This window comes from Grammomys surdaster, unplaced genomic scaffold (genome assembly GCF_004785775.1).
Source record: "Grammomys surdaster isolate TR1022 unplaced genomic scaffold, NIH_TR_1.0 125818, whole genome shotgun sequence".
Lineage (NCBI taxonomy): Eukaryota > Metazoa > Chordata > Mammalia > Rodentia > Muridae > Grammomys > Grammomys surdaster.
In genome coordinates, this window is record NW_021620648.1 from 480694 (window position 1) to 493318 (window position 12625).

Below are 12625 nucleotides of genomic sequence, written 5' to 3' on the forward strand. Positions count from 1 at the left end.
GGACATGAAATCAATAGCATTCACAGTAGTCACTGCAGCGTTTCACTTTCACGGCAATAAATAAAGATTTACGTTTATTTCCGCTGACCATTACTATTTCAATATATATAAACACCACATAAAGAGATTGTTTGAGAACAACTGTTTCGAGATTGACAATAAATTCAATGGAGATAACTATAGTTTATTCACAGGGGGGAAAAGACATGGTTTGCCTGTTGTATGGAAGCCTATGTAGAGATAATTGTCGACAGAAGCCGCGAGGCATGCCATCCACAGAGAAGATGGTCCTGTCTGAGCTCACAGTGGGAGAGGATGTCACAAGTGGGACAAGAGTACCTCAGAGTTAGGAAGCAATGGCCATGGTCATCGTCCAGTTACAATTGATTGTACTCAGTATACACATTGGGGAGGGGGAAAGATTCACCACCCCAGGGTGCTATGGAGTTCTAGTGGAGCAGCTGGTTGGCCCCCTGTTGTCTCTCCATCAACCCTGCCCGTAAGTAAGACAGCAAATGAAGTTGCTTTCCTATGAATGTCAACATTTATTTTAGGTAGAATTATGGTTAATTTAGATGCGTTAAGATTCTTTTACATTTTTATTTACTTTTTTTAAATTAAAAATATCTTAAACTTTATTTTATGTGTATGAGTGTTTTGCTTTCATGTAGTCCCGGGCATCCCTTGTGTGCCTGGCACCCCAAGATGTGAGTTCTCTGGGAACCACAGTTTCATACAGTTGTGATCCACCTCTGGGAATCAAATCCAGGTTCTCTGGAAGAGCAACCAGTGCTCTTAACTGGTGAGACATCTCTCTAGCCCCAAATTTCTATTTATTTTTATTTATTTCAGACTGGGTATCATCACATGACTCTGGCTGGCAAGGAACATGCAATGTAGACCTTGAACTCACGGAGATCCACCTGCTTCTGCCTCCTCAATGCTAAGATTAAAGGTGTACCCTATCAACCAGCCACATTAAAAAAAATTAAACCTCGTTTTCTCTGCAATGGCACCTGCTGTGTGTGGTGGTGTACACATACTAGGATTTGCTACAGAGGCAGAGGCAGGAGAATTATGAGTTCAGACCAGCCTTGGTTACACTTTGCTAAAAGCTAGTTCATCTACAACACAATACCATCAGAAAATATTTAATGCTCTTTTATTTTAATAAATACTTATTTTTATGTGTAAGAGTGCTTGCCTGCATATACACACACCACATGCATGCCTGGTGCTAACAGAGGCCGGAAGAGGGCATCAGATCCTCTGGAATTGCAGTTACAGAGTTGTCAGATGCTACATGGGTGCTGGGAACTCAAGTTTTCTGCAAGAGGGAACAGCATTCTTAACCACGGAGACTTCTCTTCAGCTTCTGATCTTTATTTTTAAAATGACTTTAAAAGACAACCAGTCACACCGTGAGGAAAAGATCCTAAAGGTATGACCTTGTGAGGAAAGACCTAAGGTGGTTTCTCATTGACTGGGAGGTAGATCAGTGGTTTTCAGCCTGAACTGCACAGCTGTATCATGTGCTTTGAAAACGACTGACACTGAAGTTGGGTCGCAGATTAATTATTTCAAACCTCTAGGATAAGATTCATAAATCAGCGTGTGTGGGACACACACACGCACTCTTGCCTCCTTGTGTGATTCGAAAGTTCTGTCAAACTTGTGAATGAAAAACTGATCTTATTTTGAGATGATATGTTTTCCATTCAATTTGAAAACATTGGTTTGTGGACTTTAAGAATTACACTCATTGCATTGTACAACAGAGTTGTTGTTACAGCAGGAAAAAAGTTCACTCACAAAGGAAGCAGACGGCAAGCGTTACAGGTTTCAAAGTCTTTCTTTTAGATAAGCCAGGGTCTATCTAAAGACGCAAGCCTGAGATCCACAGATACTCTTAGAAAAGGAAAGAGGTTAGTAGCAAAAGAGCACAAGGAAGACCAGCAGCCACTTAGAGGGAAAACAGCAGTTAGCAGCGTAGACGCTTCATAGAAGTTACAGTAACTTTCTCCTAGGATGCTCAGAGGCTACAATCATCTCGTTGGTGAAAAGCAGGGCTGCTGTCAGAGACACAATCGAGAGGAGTCAAAAGCTTTATGCTTTGGGAGGGTCGGAATACATCAGGATGGGTGCACTTTTAGGGAATCCTCACGCTTAGTTTAGAAGAGGTTAAAGCATCAGTCTACGTCCGCAGCGAACAGAACCGGAGCAGCCCGGCGCGGGAGCCGAACCTTCTGCGCACGCTCGGGCGGCGCGCGGGGCCTTGTGGGAAGGCGCAGACCTCCGGCGGTGGTGTAGGACGCCGTGCGTCTCCCTGGAGCCGGTGAGGGTGGTGGCGGCCGGGGCGGGTGAGCAGGCTTTGCCGTTACCGCCGGCTGTAGCGGCGCTTGGGGGGCTTGGGGCCGAGACCGGAGCAGCGGCGGGGCGGTGAGGCTGGCTCCCGAGTGCGCTCTCCGCGCGCCGCCCAGGGTTCGGCCTGAGCTGGCTCTGCGTCCCGACTCGGGCCGGCTGCGGTGGCGGGACCTCCGGAGCCACGGTCCGGAGAGGGCGGCGGACCTGCCGCCTCCTTCAGGCCAGGGTGTGCAGGCTTGCCTTGGATACGGGACGTGAAGGTGTTTCCCCCAGGCTCTGGAAGTTTCTGGCCGCCTGAGCAACGAACCTGTGTCTGCGTGGGCTACCTTAGGACCCGAGGGTGGGTGGGCGGAAGGAGAGCTGTGCCCCCTACAGCATCTCATGGCCTGTTTAGGGATAGGGTTTCTCTGTAGCCCAGGCTTCCCTGCAGTTCGCTGTGTAGTAGACCAGGCCTTGAACCGCGTGCCTCTGCCTTCCTCCTGAGTGCTGGGATTGTGGGATTGAAGGCGTGCACCGTGTTAGGGGTCTCATTTTGCAGGTGTTCTGGTTTGTGTCCAGCAAAGCATTATGCTAGATTTGTTTATGAATGAAATCCATCCGTATAACCAGATATTGACACTGCTTGAAGCTTAAACTATGTTGTTGAGGCTGAGTCAGAAGATCCGTTTACACCTTTTTTTTTTTTTTTGGTTTTTCGAGACAGGGTTTCTCTGTGTAGTCCTGGCTGTCCTGTGTCCTGGAGCTCACTCTGTAGACCAGGCTGGCCTTGAACTCAGAAATCCGCCTGCCTCTGCCTCCCAAGTGCTGGAATTAAAGGTGTGTGCCACCACTGCCTGGCCCGTTTACACTTTTAACAGTCTCTTTTTACTGAAAAAAAAAAAAAAAGTTACCACTTTCCTCCCCTAGGTTTTCCTATCTAAAGGTACCTAGTCCTGTCACTTTACCCTTTTCATCTGTCTGTCTGTCTCTGTCATCTATCTATCTCTTGAAGTTTTCAGGGTTGAACTCTTTCACATGTGAACATCTTTCACATGTTGGCAAATGCTATGTCCTAGACCTTTAAAAGTTATTCTTAGGGTCTGCTAAGTTGTCATGTTGACCTTAATTTGTAAGGCACCCTCTGCCTCCTGAATAGCTGGCATCATAAGCAATGGCCAGCTGTGCCTTGTTGTATTCTTCATGTGCCTCCAATGGATTATCTTAACATTATTAAAGACAAAAAAAGTAACCCTTGTCCCATATAAACTCATTTCTATCCTTAAGAAATTCTGTGACTATTCTCAATCTTTTTATGACCTAACGTCGTGAACATATGAGTGAGTATGTGCAGTTGTGTGGCATCTTGCACTGCTAACCTTTCCCACTTAACATGCTAATGTTCTCAGGCCTTTGGTGACAGCTCTCAGATCCACCCAGCTCCCTGGGTACTGATGCTTGCTTTTTCTGATGTGGACATCTTCCTGTTCCCTAAGATTGCTGTTCTTCAGGCCCTGCCCTGCCCTGTCCAGCAGGACATTAAACAGGGGTCCGGGGAGGTCACCTGAAAGAGAGCGGGGTGGGGGCAGAAGCAGGCAAAGATGCAAGGAAGTGACGACCTGTCTATAATCTGGTCAGATTGTAATTTTTACTTTTGGACACACAGGTTATATACACAAAAAGGCAGGATGTGGGGAAGGGGATGATCCAGGAGTGTGGGTGTCCAGGGGGAGTACAGATATCTTCTAGAACAGAGTGTCAGCTGGGTGAAGGTTCAGGAGACAGACCACTATGACTCCGCCTATGATTCACTTGTCCTTATCTAAGTTGGTACTATCCTCCAAGGTTACCTATCTACAAGGCCTGTGTATTCAGCCTGGCAATTTTCCACCAAAGCTGCTTGTTTACAATAGCTTCTAGTCATCTGTTTCAGTGTTTTTCCACAGAGACCCAAGACTTTGTGTTAACAGGCATGCATGTCAGGCCTATGGCTGATTTTAGGCCTTCAGTGTATAAACAGGGCTGCCCTTAACACTGCCCAGCTTCCGTCAGTACAGTGTCTAAGCGTGTTCAAATGCGAGACGAGTCTCTACCTTTGTTTGTTAATGGTGTCACCCAGGTTTCTCTCTACTCCTTTATCTACCCACTCGATATCTTCTGATGGCCCCGAGTATTCACATCCAACATATTCCAAACTGAAACAGTCCTCTTAGTCACTTGCCCCCTCCTCCAACATGGCCTTTTTCCTTTTACAATTGCATTTTCTTTTTCAAAATTTTATTTTGACTGTATGTGCATGTGACCTGTGATGGTGCATGCATGCGTCACAGCACGCATGTCGGAGGACAACTTTGTGGAGTCAGTTTTCTGTTGGCACCTTTGTACGGGTACCTGACGTCAGGCTTGAGGGGTGAGCGCTTTAGTCGGGAGTCACCTCTCCAGTCCCTCAGAATTGGGTTTCTTGACTTAAAATGATACTACCAATTTCTACCAAGCAGAAATCTAGAACTTTGAAAAATCTTTCTCTTCTTCCCAGTGTCTCAACCGAATCAGTAATCAGGTTATTTTTACATTACCTGTCAATCCCTTTATGTGGCCTTTAGAATGTTGGCTAACACCCCATGGCCTGGTGTTTGACGATCTGTCCTGTGTCGACTGCTGACCTCTTTTTTGTCCCTCGGAGTTTCTCTCTGCTGCCTTTTCCTCTCTGTTACTCGACCGGTGCACTTTGACCTTTTGGTACTATTGGGCTCACAGGCATGCGCCATCACACCAGGTTTAAATGCAGTTTTCTACTTAACAGTATGTTTAAGTGGTGATGGTTTTATGGGGATACATCCTCATCTTAAATAGAAGAATCTGTCATTCTAATTCCCAAAACTTTGTGTGCTCAAGACTTTGCAGGACACGATGACGTCGACAAGTAAGGCGGTTGAGCTGCAGCTCCAGGTGAAGCACAATGCGGAGGAACTGCAGGATTTCATGAGGGACCTGGAGCACTGGGAGAAGGACATGAAGCAGAAGGATCTGGAGCTGAGGAGGCAGAGCGGCCTTCCCGAGGAGGTAAGCAAAGGGTCTCTGCTCACGTGCAGCAGAACCTACTTACCATCAGTGTGTGTATAGTGTGTGTGCGTGCACACGTGCCAACATGCTGCAACGCATGATTAGAAGTCAAAGGACACTCCCTGGGGTTGGTTCTCTCTTAGAGGCTCCAGGAATCAAACTTGAGTCAACAGGCTTGCAACAAGCACTTTGAACTGCCGAGCCACGTTATTGTTAGATTTAAAATATAGAAACGTATTTTAGAATAAAGCATGGCCCTGTAAACTGTGTTTCGAAGTCCTCAGGTTGCCTGTAATCCTAGTAGTTGGGCGGTGCAGGCAGAAGGATCTAGAGTTTAAGTTTGGTGGTGGTGGAGGTGCACGCCTTTTATCCCAGCACTTGAGAGGCAGAGGCAGGCAGATCTCCGTAAGTTTGAGGTCAGCCTGGTCTATAGAGCAAGTGTCTGGACAGCCAGGGCTGCAAGGAGGAACCCTGTCTCATAGAAAGTTTGAGTTTAGTTTGGGCTATATAAGATCTTGTTAACAAAATCACAAAAATGCTGAGATTGGAATGGTTTGCATCATTGTAAACATTTTCAGAGATTCTGCTTCTTACCAAGCTTTGAATAATTGTGTGTTAACCTATCGCAAGATATTCTAAGTCTAGTGAGTATTTAATGAAAGGATAGTCACACGATAGTACTTAAAGGTAAGTAAATAATCTTAAAATATATAGGCATGTCTATATCTGAAAATAACATAACCATATATTTAATAACTTATAAACAGTATTTGCATTAAAATGCAGGTAAGTCTTAGGTTGCACTTATTAAACCAGTGTGTTGAAATCTGGCTAGATTTTTATGCCGTATATAGCTATTGGAGGCATGCTAGGTTGCCTTTGAACTTCTGCTAATTCACCATACTAACTGAAAATCAGGTAGTTTTTGAGGTTTGAATTTATAGTTGTAAATTTAAAGGCATAAATCAGATTTCAAGTTAATACTTCTCTTGTGACTGAGGAACCTGCAATATTCATCAGATAATGAATTGAACTTACAAACATAAGTACTACTTTTTTGTATGTGGGGGATGTGGGAGAGTATATGCCCACATGTGTGCCCTTGTGGTACATACAGAGGTGCCTTCCTCTATTGGTCAGCACCTTATGTTTGGAGACAAGGTCTTTCAATGAACTAACATACCCTGTAGGCTGACTGGCCCGAGAGCCCGGAATCTGCTTACCTCTGTGTCCCACTGGGTTACAGGGTGTGTGGCTGTGCCTGGCTTTTACCTGGGCGCTGGGGATTCACACTCAGTCCTTTGCTTGTATAGCAAGAGCTCTTATCCACTGAACTAGGTCTCTAGTCCTCATAATCAAATTATAAAACGAAGTACTTGAAAATTAAATTGAGAAAAGAATTCCTTATTTGAAAATATTATTTAGTGCCAGGCAATGATGGCGCACACCTTTAATCCCAGCACTCAGGAGGCAGAGGCAGGAGGATCTCTGAGTTTGAGGCCAGCCTGGTCTACAGAGTGAAGTTCCAGGACAGCCAGGGCTACACAGAGAAACCCTGTCTCAGAAAACCAAACGAAGAAAAGAAAATATCATTTCAAACATTGTTAGTTATACAGAAGTAACAGAGCAAAATGTCAAAACTTTTTTTTTTTAAAGTTCTTTGTCTTTTTTTCCTCCTGTTTTCCTGTCTAGAATTTACCTCCTATTCGAAATGGGAATTTTAGGAAAAAGAAGAAAGGTAAAGCTAAAGATTCTTCCAAAAAAACCAAAGAAGAAAACACAAAAAACAGAATAAAGTCTTTCGATTATGATGCCTGGGCAAAACTTGATGTGGTAAGTTTATCTAGTTATTGTGGAGAAAATTTAGAGGCTGCCACAGCGGTGGGGCCCCAGAGGGGCTTCCACGCTGTGGCGGGTCCCACATTCGGGAGGAACTCTATAGTTCCAGCGGCCTAGAGGCTTTGGCGGCGGCAGGCCCCAATAACACGAGGAAGTCCTTGGTTCCAAAAAGGTTTATTGTCATGGCGGATGATAGATGGATCTAGGCATACTCCGGGAAAACTCAGGGCAGTCCTGAGCTATATAGGGAGGGAGAAAGGGGGAGGATTGGGGAGGATCTGGGGGAGGTATGCTTAATTTGCTCTGCCCTCTGGCCTTCATTAGTATATAAATCCCTAGGGCCTGAGGCCTATAGCCTGGCCTATGTGACTGAACAATGTAATTCTATGGAGACCGTGACTGCTTTTCAGGATCCTGGATTCTGGGGGGCGCCAAACTCCTGCCGGTTCTCACGCAGAATCCCACGCAGAGTCTGCAGAGTCTCGGGTTCTAGGCACCTGCTCGACCATGACTCAGGATACCCTTACGCAGTCCCACAAGTTATATACTTTTTAGTAGTTAGATAAACATTTCTTGGAGTTAGATTTCATATCTACCTATTTACTTGAAGCCACACAGGCCTGCTGCCATCTCTCCTTCCTCGCTCTCTTTGGGGCTCCCTCTGTCCCACCCTTAGCTCCGCCTCCCTTTTCCCTATCCAATCACAGGCCTCCCGCTGCCAATAGATTGGACAGGGAAGTCAGAACAGGAGCTCAAACCAGAACCTGGAGGAGGAAACTGAGGCAGAGGGGAGCACAGCTCACTGACTGGCTTTTGAACGCTTGCTTAGCCTGCCCAGGAGTGGTACTGCCCAGAGTGGGCTGGGCCCTCTGAGGTTAATAAGAACGATTACCCCGCAGAGTTGCCTACAGGCCAATCTGATGGAGGCATTTTCTCAACTGAGGTCCCTTCTTTTCAGATGACCCCAGCCTGTGTCAAGTTGACAGAACTTAGCCAGCACAAGGAGGCCAGTAGAAGGCTCTACTTTCTAAGATCTGAGATAGACTGTATACTGTTTAAATCCCGCCTCCCATATGACACACACTGTAATTAGCCTCTGCCTCAGAGCCTTTCCCAAAGTTCCAGGTAGCCACTGGCATGCTAGCCTGTGACGGGAACCTACTGGCCAGTTGGCCTGCCTTATTCAGTGTGGTGGAGGTGTGCGTGCTGTGTGGTGAGAGGTGTGTATGTTGAGGGAGAGAAATGACTCCATTTAGAATATACATTTCTTTTTGGTGTTTTGTTTTAAGATTTATTTAGTTTTAAGTTATGAGCGAGTGTTCTGCCTACTTGTATGTAAGAGTATCCACCTGTGTGCAGAGTTCAGAAGAGGGGGTCAGATCTCCTGGAACTGCAGTTACAGGTAGTTAGTTGTAAGCTCTGGGTGTTGGGGACTAAACCTGGATCAGTCCTCTGCAAGCGCTCCTGATGACTGCACCACCTCTCCAGCCATATTTATTTATTTTCTTGCTTGCCTCTTCTCTTTTCTTCTCATTTCTTTTAGACCAGGTTGGCCTGTAACTCACAGAGATCTGTCTGCTGCTTCCTCTCAAGTATTGCGTTTGAAAGCATACACTGCTATGCCTGGTCTTTTTGACTATTTTAAAAAAAGATTTATTTACTGTATTGTTAAAATTCTTTCTTTGGGAGAAGATGTAAAACAAAGTCCAAATGACAAACTGAGGCACAGTTCTGCCAGAGTTTGCCCTGGGGCATTCAGGAATGTATTGACTTTCCTCAGAGAGCCTTGGTGAGGGGTTACTTACAGGGGTGTAGAATATTCCTCTTCAAACCAGCTATATCTGGAAAGCCTTATCTAGCAATGATGGGGATGTTCCCATAGCCACATAGATGGAGCCCCACTTCGTCTCTAACTCTGCACACTCTAGTCTGTTCCCTGTGTGCAGACTAGCCAGGGGTAGGGAGCAGGAACTCAGGTAAAAGTCTTCTGTCCCATTCCACGGAGATGAGGGTGGACACCATCAACTAACCCAGCTGGCATGATCTGTGTGTCAGGGATGGGTGCAGTCACTCACAATGTAGTCTTTTAAACAGTAGTGGGTGGGGCTGGGGGGATGGCTTGGCCATTAAGGGCACTGGCTGCTCAGGTAGAGGACATGAGCACCTACCCAACACCTGCCTGGCAGCTCACAACTGTAATTCCAGTTCCAGGGCATCTGATTCCCCCTTCTCGCCTCCACAGACATCCGCATACATGTACACATGCATATACTCAGACATGCATGACATCTGCACATACATGTACACATGCATGTACTCAGACATGCATGACATCTACACATACATATACACATGCATGTACTCAGACATGCATGACATCTGCACATACATGTACACATGCATGTACTCAGACATGCATGACACCTGCACATACATGTACACATGCATGTACTCAGACATGCATGACACCTGCACATACATGTACACATGCATGTACTCAGACATGCATGACATCTGCATACATGTACACATGCATATACTCAGACATGCATGTACGCATGCTCTTTCTGTCTCTCCCTCCCTCTCTCTCTCTCCTTCCCCTCTTACTTCCTCCCTCCTTCTCTCTCTCTTTCCCTCCATTCCTCCCCCTTCCTCCCCCCTTCTCTCTGTCTCATCATCTCATTCTCTCTCATACACCGCACTACAATCTTTTTTTAAAAGGTATTGTGTAAGAGCCAGATGTGGTGGTGCCCACCTGACCCTGGCATTTAACTGTGGGAGGTGACTTGGCTTCCATTCGCGCCCCATAGATTGTGCACACTGCTCTGCTTGTGCTTGCAGGACAGTATTCTTGATGAGCTTGACAAAGAAGACAGCCCCCGTGATTCTGGGTCCCAGGAGTCAGAGTCAGACGAAGACGGCGTTCGTGTGGATTCCCAGAAGGCTCTTGTCCTAAAAGAAAAGGTACTCTAGGTTAGTTTTGAATTACTTCAGGGAGGAAGGCTATGGATAAAATCAAGTGAATTCTGAAATTTTTAGCATTGTTCTGGAGATCTTCACACTGAAGTTGCTATTGGCTGTCTCCTTACTGGGTGGCAGTGTAGCCAGGAGCATATTCTAGAGACAGATTAATTACCTGGTTCTAAGCTGTCAAGTTCTTTCAGCTTTTTGTAACTCACTTTCTTAGTTGTTCAAAGGGAACAGAAGTGTTTTGAAGCCTCAGTGGTTGATGTGTTTGGTGACTTGATTTTAAGGCTTGGACAGCACCCGGATTTATTCATGCTTTTAGTGGTAGACAGAAATGAGTGTGTGATTGTTGGTTTAAACATTACCTTCCACTTCTCCGAATCATGGGCCATCTCTGGTTACCATTTGTAATGTTCAGTATCTATCATTTCTTCTTTGGAGAGGCAGGTTTTAATAAAAGTATTTTAGCACAGGCTTAAGCAGAAGTATTAAGAAAAAGGGATACTCAGGAGGAAAGACACAGTCCAGAGCCTGGGTATGTGCTTAACAGTCAGCTGCAGGGTTTGGTGGTTTGAAGGTGTCTGTGAAGGATTGCTTAAGTGAGATGGCAGCCCCTGACAAGGTACCATTGATGAGGGAGAGAATGCACCACACAGGGATGCAGGAAGGTAGGCCATCTCCACTGTATGCAGAGCAGTGGTCGGTAACACTGGAGTAGTTAACTACTAGTGGATTCTCAGGGAATCTACGAGGAATCACTTCAAATGTGGGCCATTGCTATTTAAACATAAGAGACTATTATTTCTATGTTAGCAACCTTCACAGCAAATGTTAATTGTCCTAAAAATTTTGCCTCTCTGCTAGCAAAAATATCTCTTAATCAGAGACTCTGAGGTATAAGGTTCTGTTCCCTTCTCATGTATCAGTAATCTTCCGTCTTTCTGTCCTGCCTTAATTTGCCCCTGTGAGACTTCAGTTCCTTAATCTTCAGGGTTTCTGGTGCTGAACAGGGATGTGGAGGTTTTTTTTTTTTTTAATTATTTTAATGCAGGGACCAGAAGTGTGACCTGTGTTTCCCAAGTGGGACATGAGAGGATCTGAGCTTGTAGCTTGGTGGGTTGTCATTTGAAGGCAGTCTGGAGGAGGGAATTGCTGGTCCTGAGATCAAGACTCACTCACAGTAGCAGGCCTGGTCCTGAGAGCTGGGATGTTGGTGGAATCTTAGAGTGATGACGGCATCTGGCAGAGGGGAAGGACTAGGACGCTCTGTCCTGGCTTAACACAGCCTCCTTTAATAATCCGTAGGCTCTTGGCAGAGTAGTAAGAGCCACAGGTTTTCTAGTATGTGTATTGTTATTATCTTTAACTGAGAGCCCACGGACTAAAAGGAACACACTAATAGTTACATATCAGTGCTATGGCAGAACTTAAGAACAGTTTTGAAAAGCGCAATAAATCACTGACACATGCTGACACTGCCTTGAAGAGAGACAGTAGAACAAGCCCAGATGTGAAGGAAGGCTGTGGGCACTGAGAGACAGAAGTGGGGGGGGATTGTTCTAGTACTCTAGTGTTACTGTGAGTGCTACTGCCACGTCAGTAGCCTGTACTCGGGGCTGATGGGGACAGCTGTAAGGGCCAGATTATTGTCTGCCTGTTTAAAAGTCTTACCACGTTGGGTCTTCTTATTACCAATCATATTGCTTTTGGCTGTACTTCCTGCTGAGTGTTTGGTCACCCAAATAGGTGGACCAAAAAAAATCATTTTTTTCTTTAAGTTACAGTCTCTTGACTCAGTGTTTTATCACTGTGGTGTCTTTCGGCATACGTCAAGGTCTTGTTGAAGATGTGGCTTCTTGTGGAAACCTGAGGTTCTTGGTGCCGACTCTCCTCAGTGTAGAGTGAACTGCTTACGATCTGGCCTCTGAAATCTCTGTGACCTCTTTCTGAAGCCAGGTGACTTTTGGAGCTTTAGTACACTTAGCGGGTGTCTTGTCCCGTGGTCCCCTAGAACCGAGCCAGCCTGGATGCAGAATCTCAAATACTGTGGTTTAGCCCTGTATCCTCAGTGGCTTTGGAACGCCCCGTTTTTCTTTCAGGTTAGACTGTAATGCTGCCTCTGTTAGGTTTCTGTGAGCTGGCCCTGTCAGGGCAAGCGGGACGCTGACTGTCTCAGAGCACATGGGTTGTACCCGTATTGCTTGATTCTCTTTTCTTGCAGGGCAATAAGTACTTCAAGCAAAGAAAATACGACGAAGCCATCGAATGCTACACGAAAGGCATGCATGCCGATCCTTACAACCCTGTGCTACCGACAAACAGAGCGTCCGCTTACTTCAGACTGAAAAAGTGAGTGTGTGTGTGTCCGTGTGCGCGTGTGCCCGATTGCCCCAGCTTCTTTCTACCTGCTTTGCTT

The 12625-nt window shown here is 45.8% G+C and overlaps 1 protein-coding gene across 5 annotated transcripts in view; it reads left to right on the forward strand.

Moving 5' to 3' along the window:
• Positions 1–1425: 1425 nt before the first annotated feature.
• Rpap3 (RNA polymerase II associated protein 3) overlaps positions 1426–12625 on the forward strand; it is a 36416-nt gene continuing 25216 nt past the window's right edge. For 2 of the 5 annotated variants that reach the window (XR_003714142.1, XM_028789373.1), the window contains exons 1-5: positions 2292–2335; positions 5236–5403; positions 7096–7236; positions 10084–10206; positions 12431–12558. Coding sequence is in view for 4 of the 5 variants with exons in the window: in XM_028789373.1 (XP_028645206.1) it covers positions 5251–5403; positions 7096–7236; positions 10084–10206; positions 12431–12558 (545 nt within the window). In the remaining variant the exon portion in view is untranslated. Of the gene's footprint in view, positions 1442–2291; positions 2361–3144; positions 3181–5235; positions 5404–7095; positions 7237–10083; positions 10207–12430; positions 12559–12625 lie in introns of those variants that run through there. The other 3 variants (XM_028789376.1, XM_028789374.1, XM_028789375.1) reach the window with 3 other exon arrangements.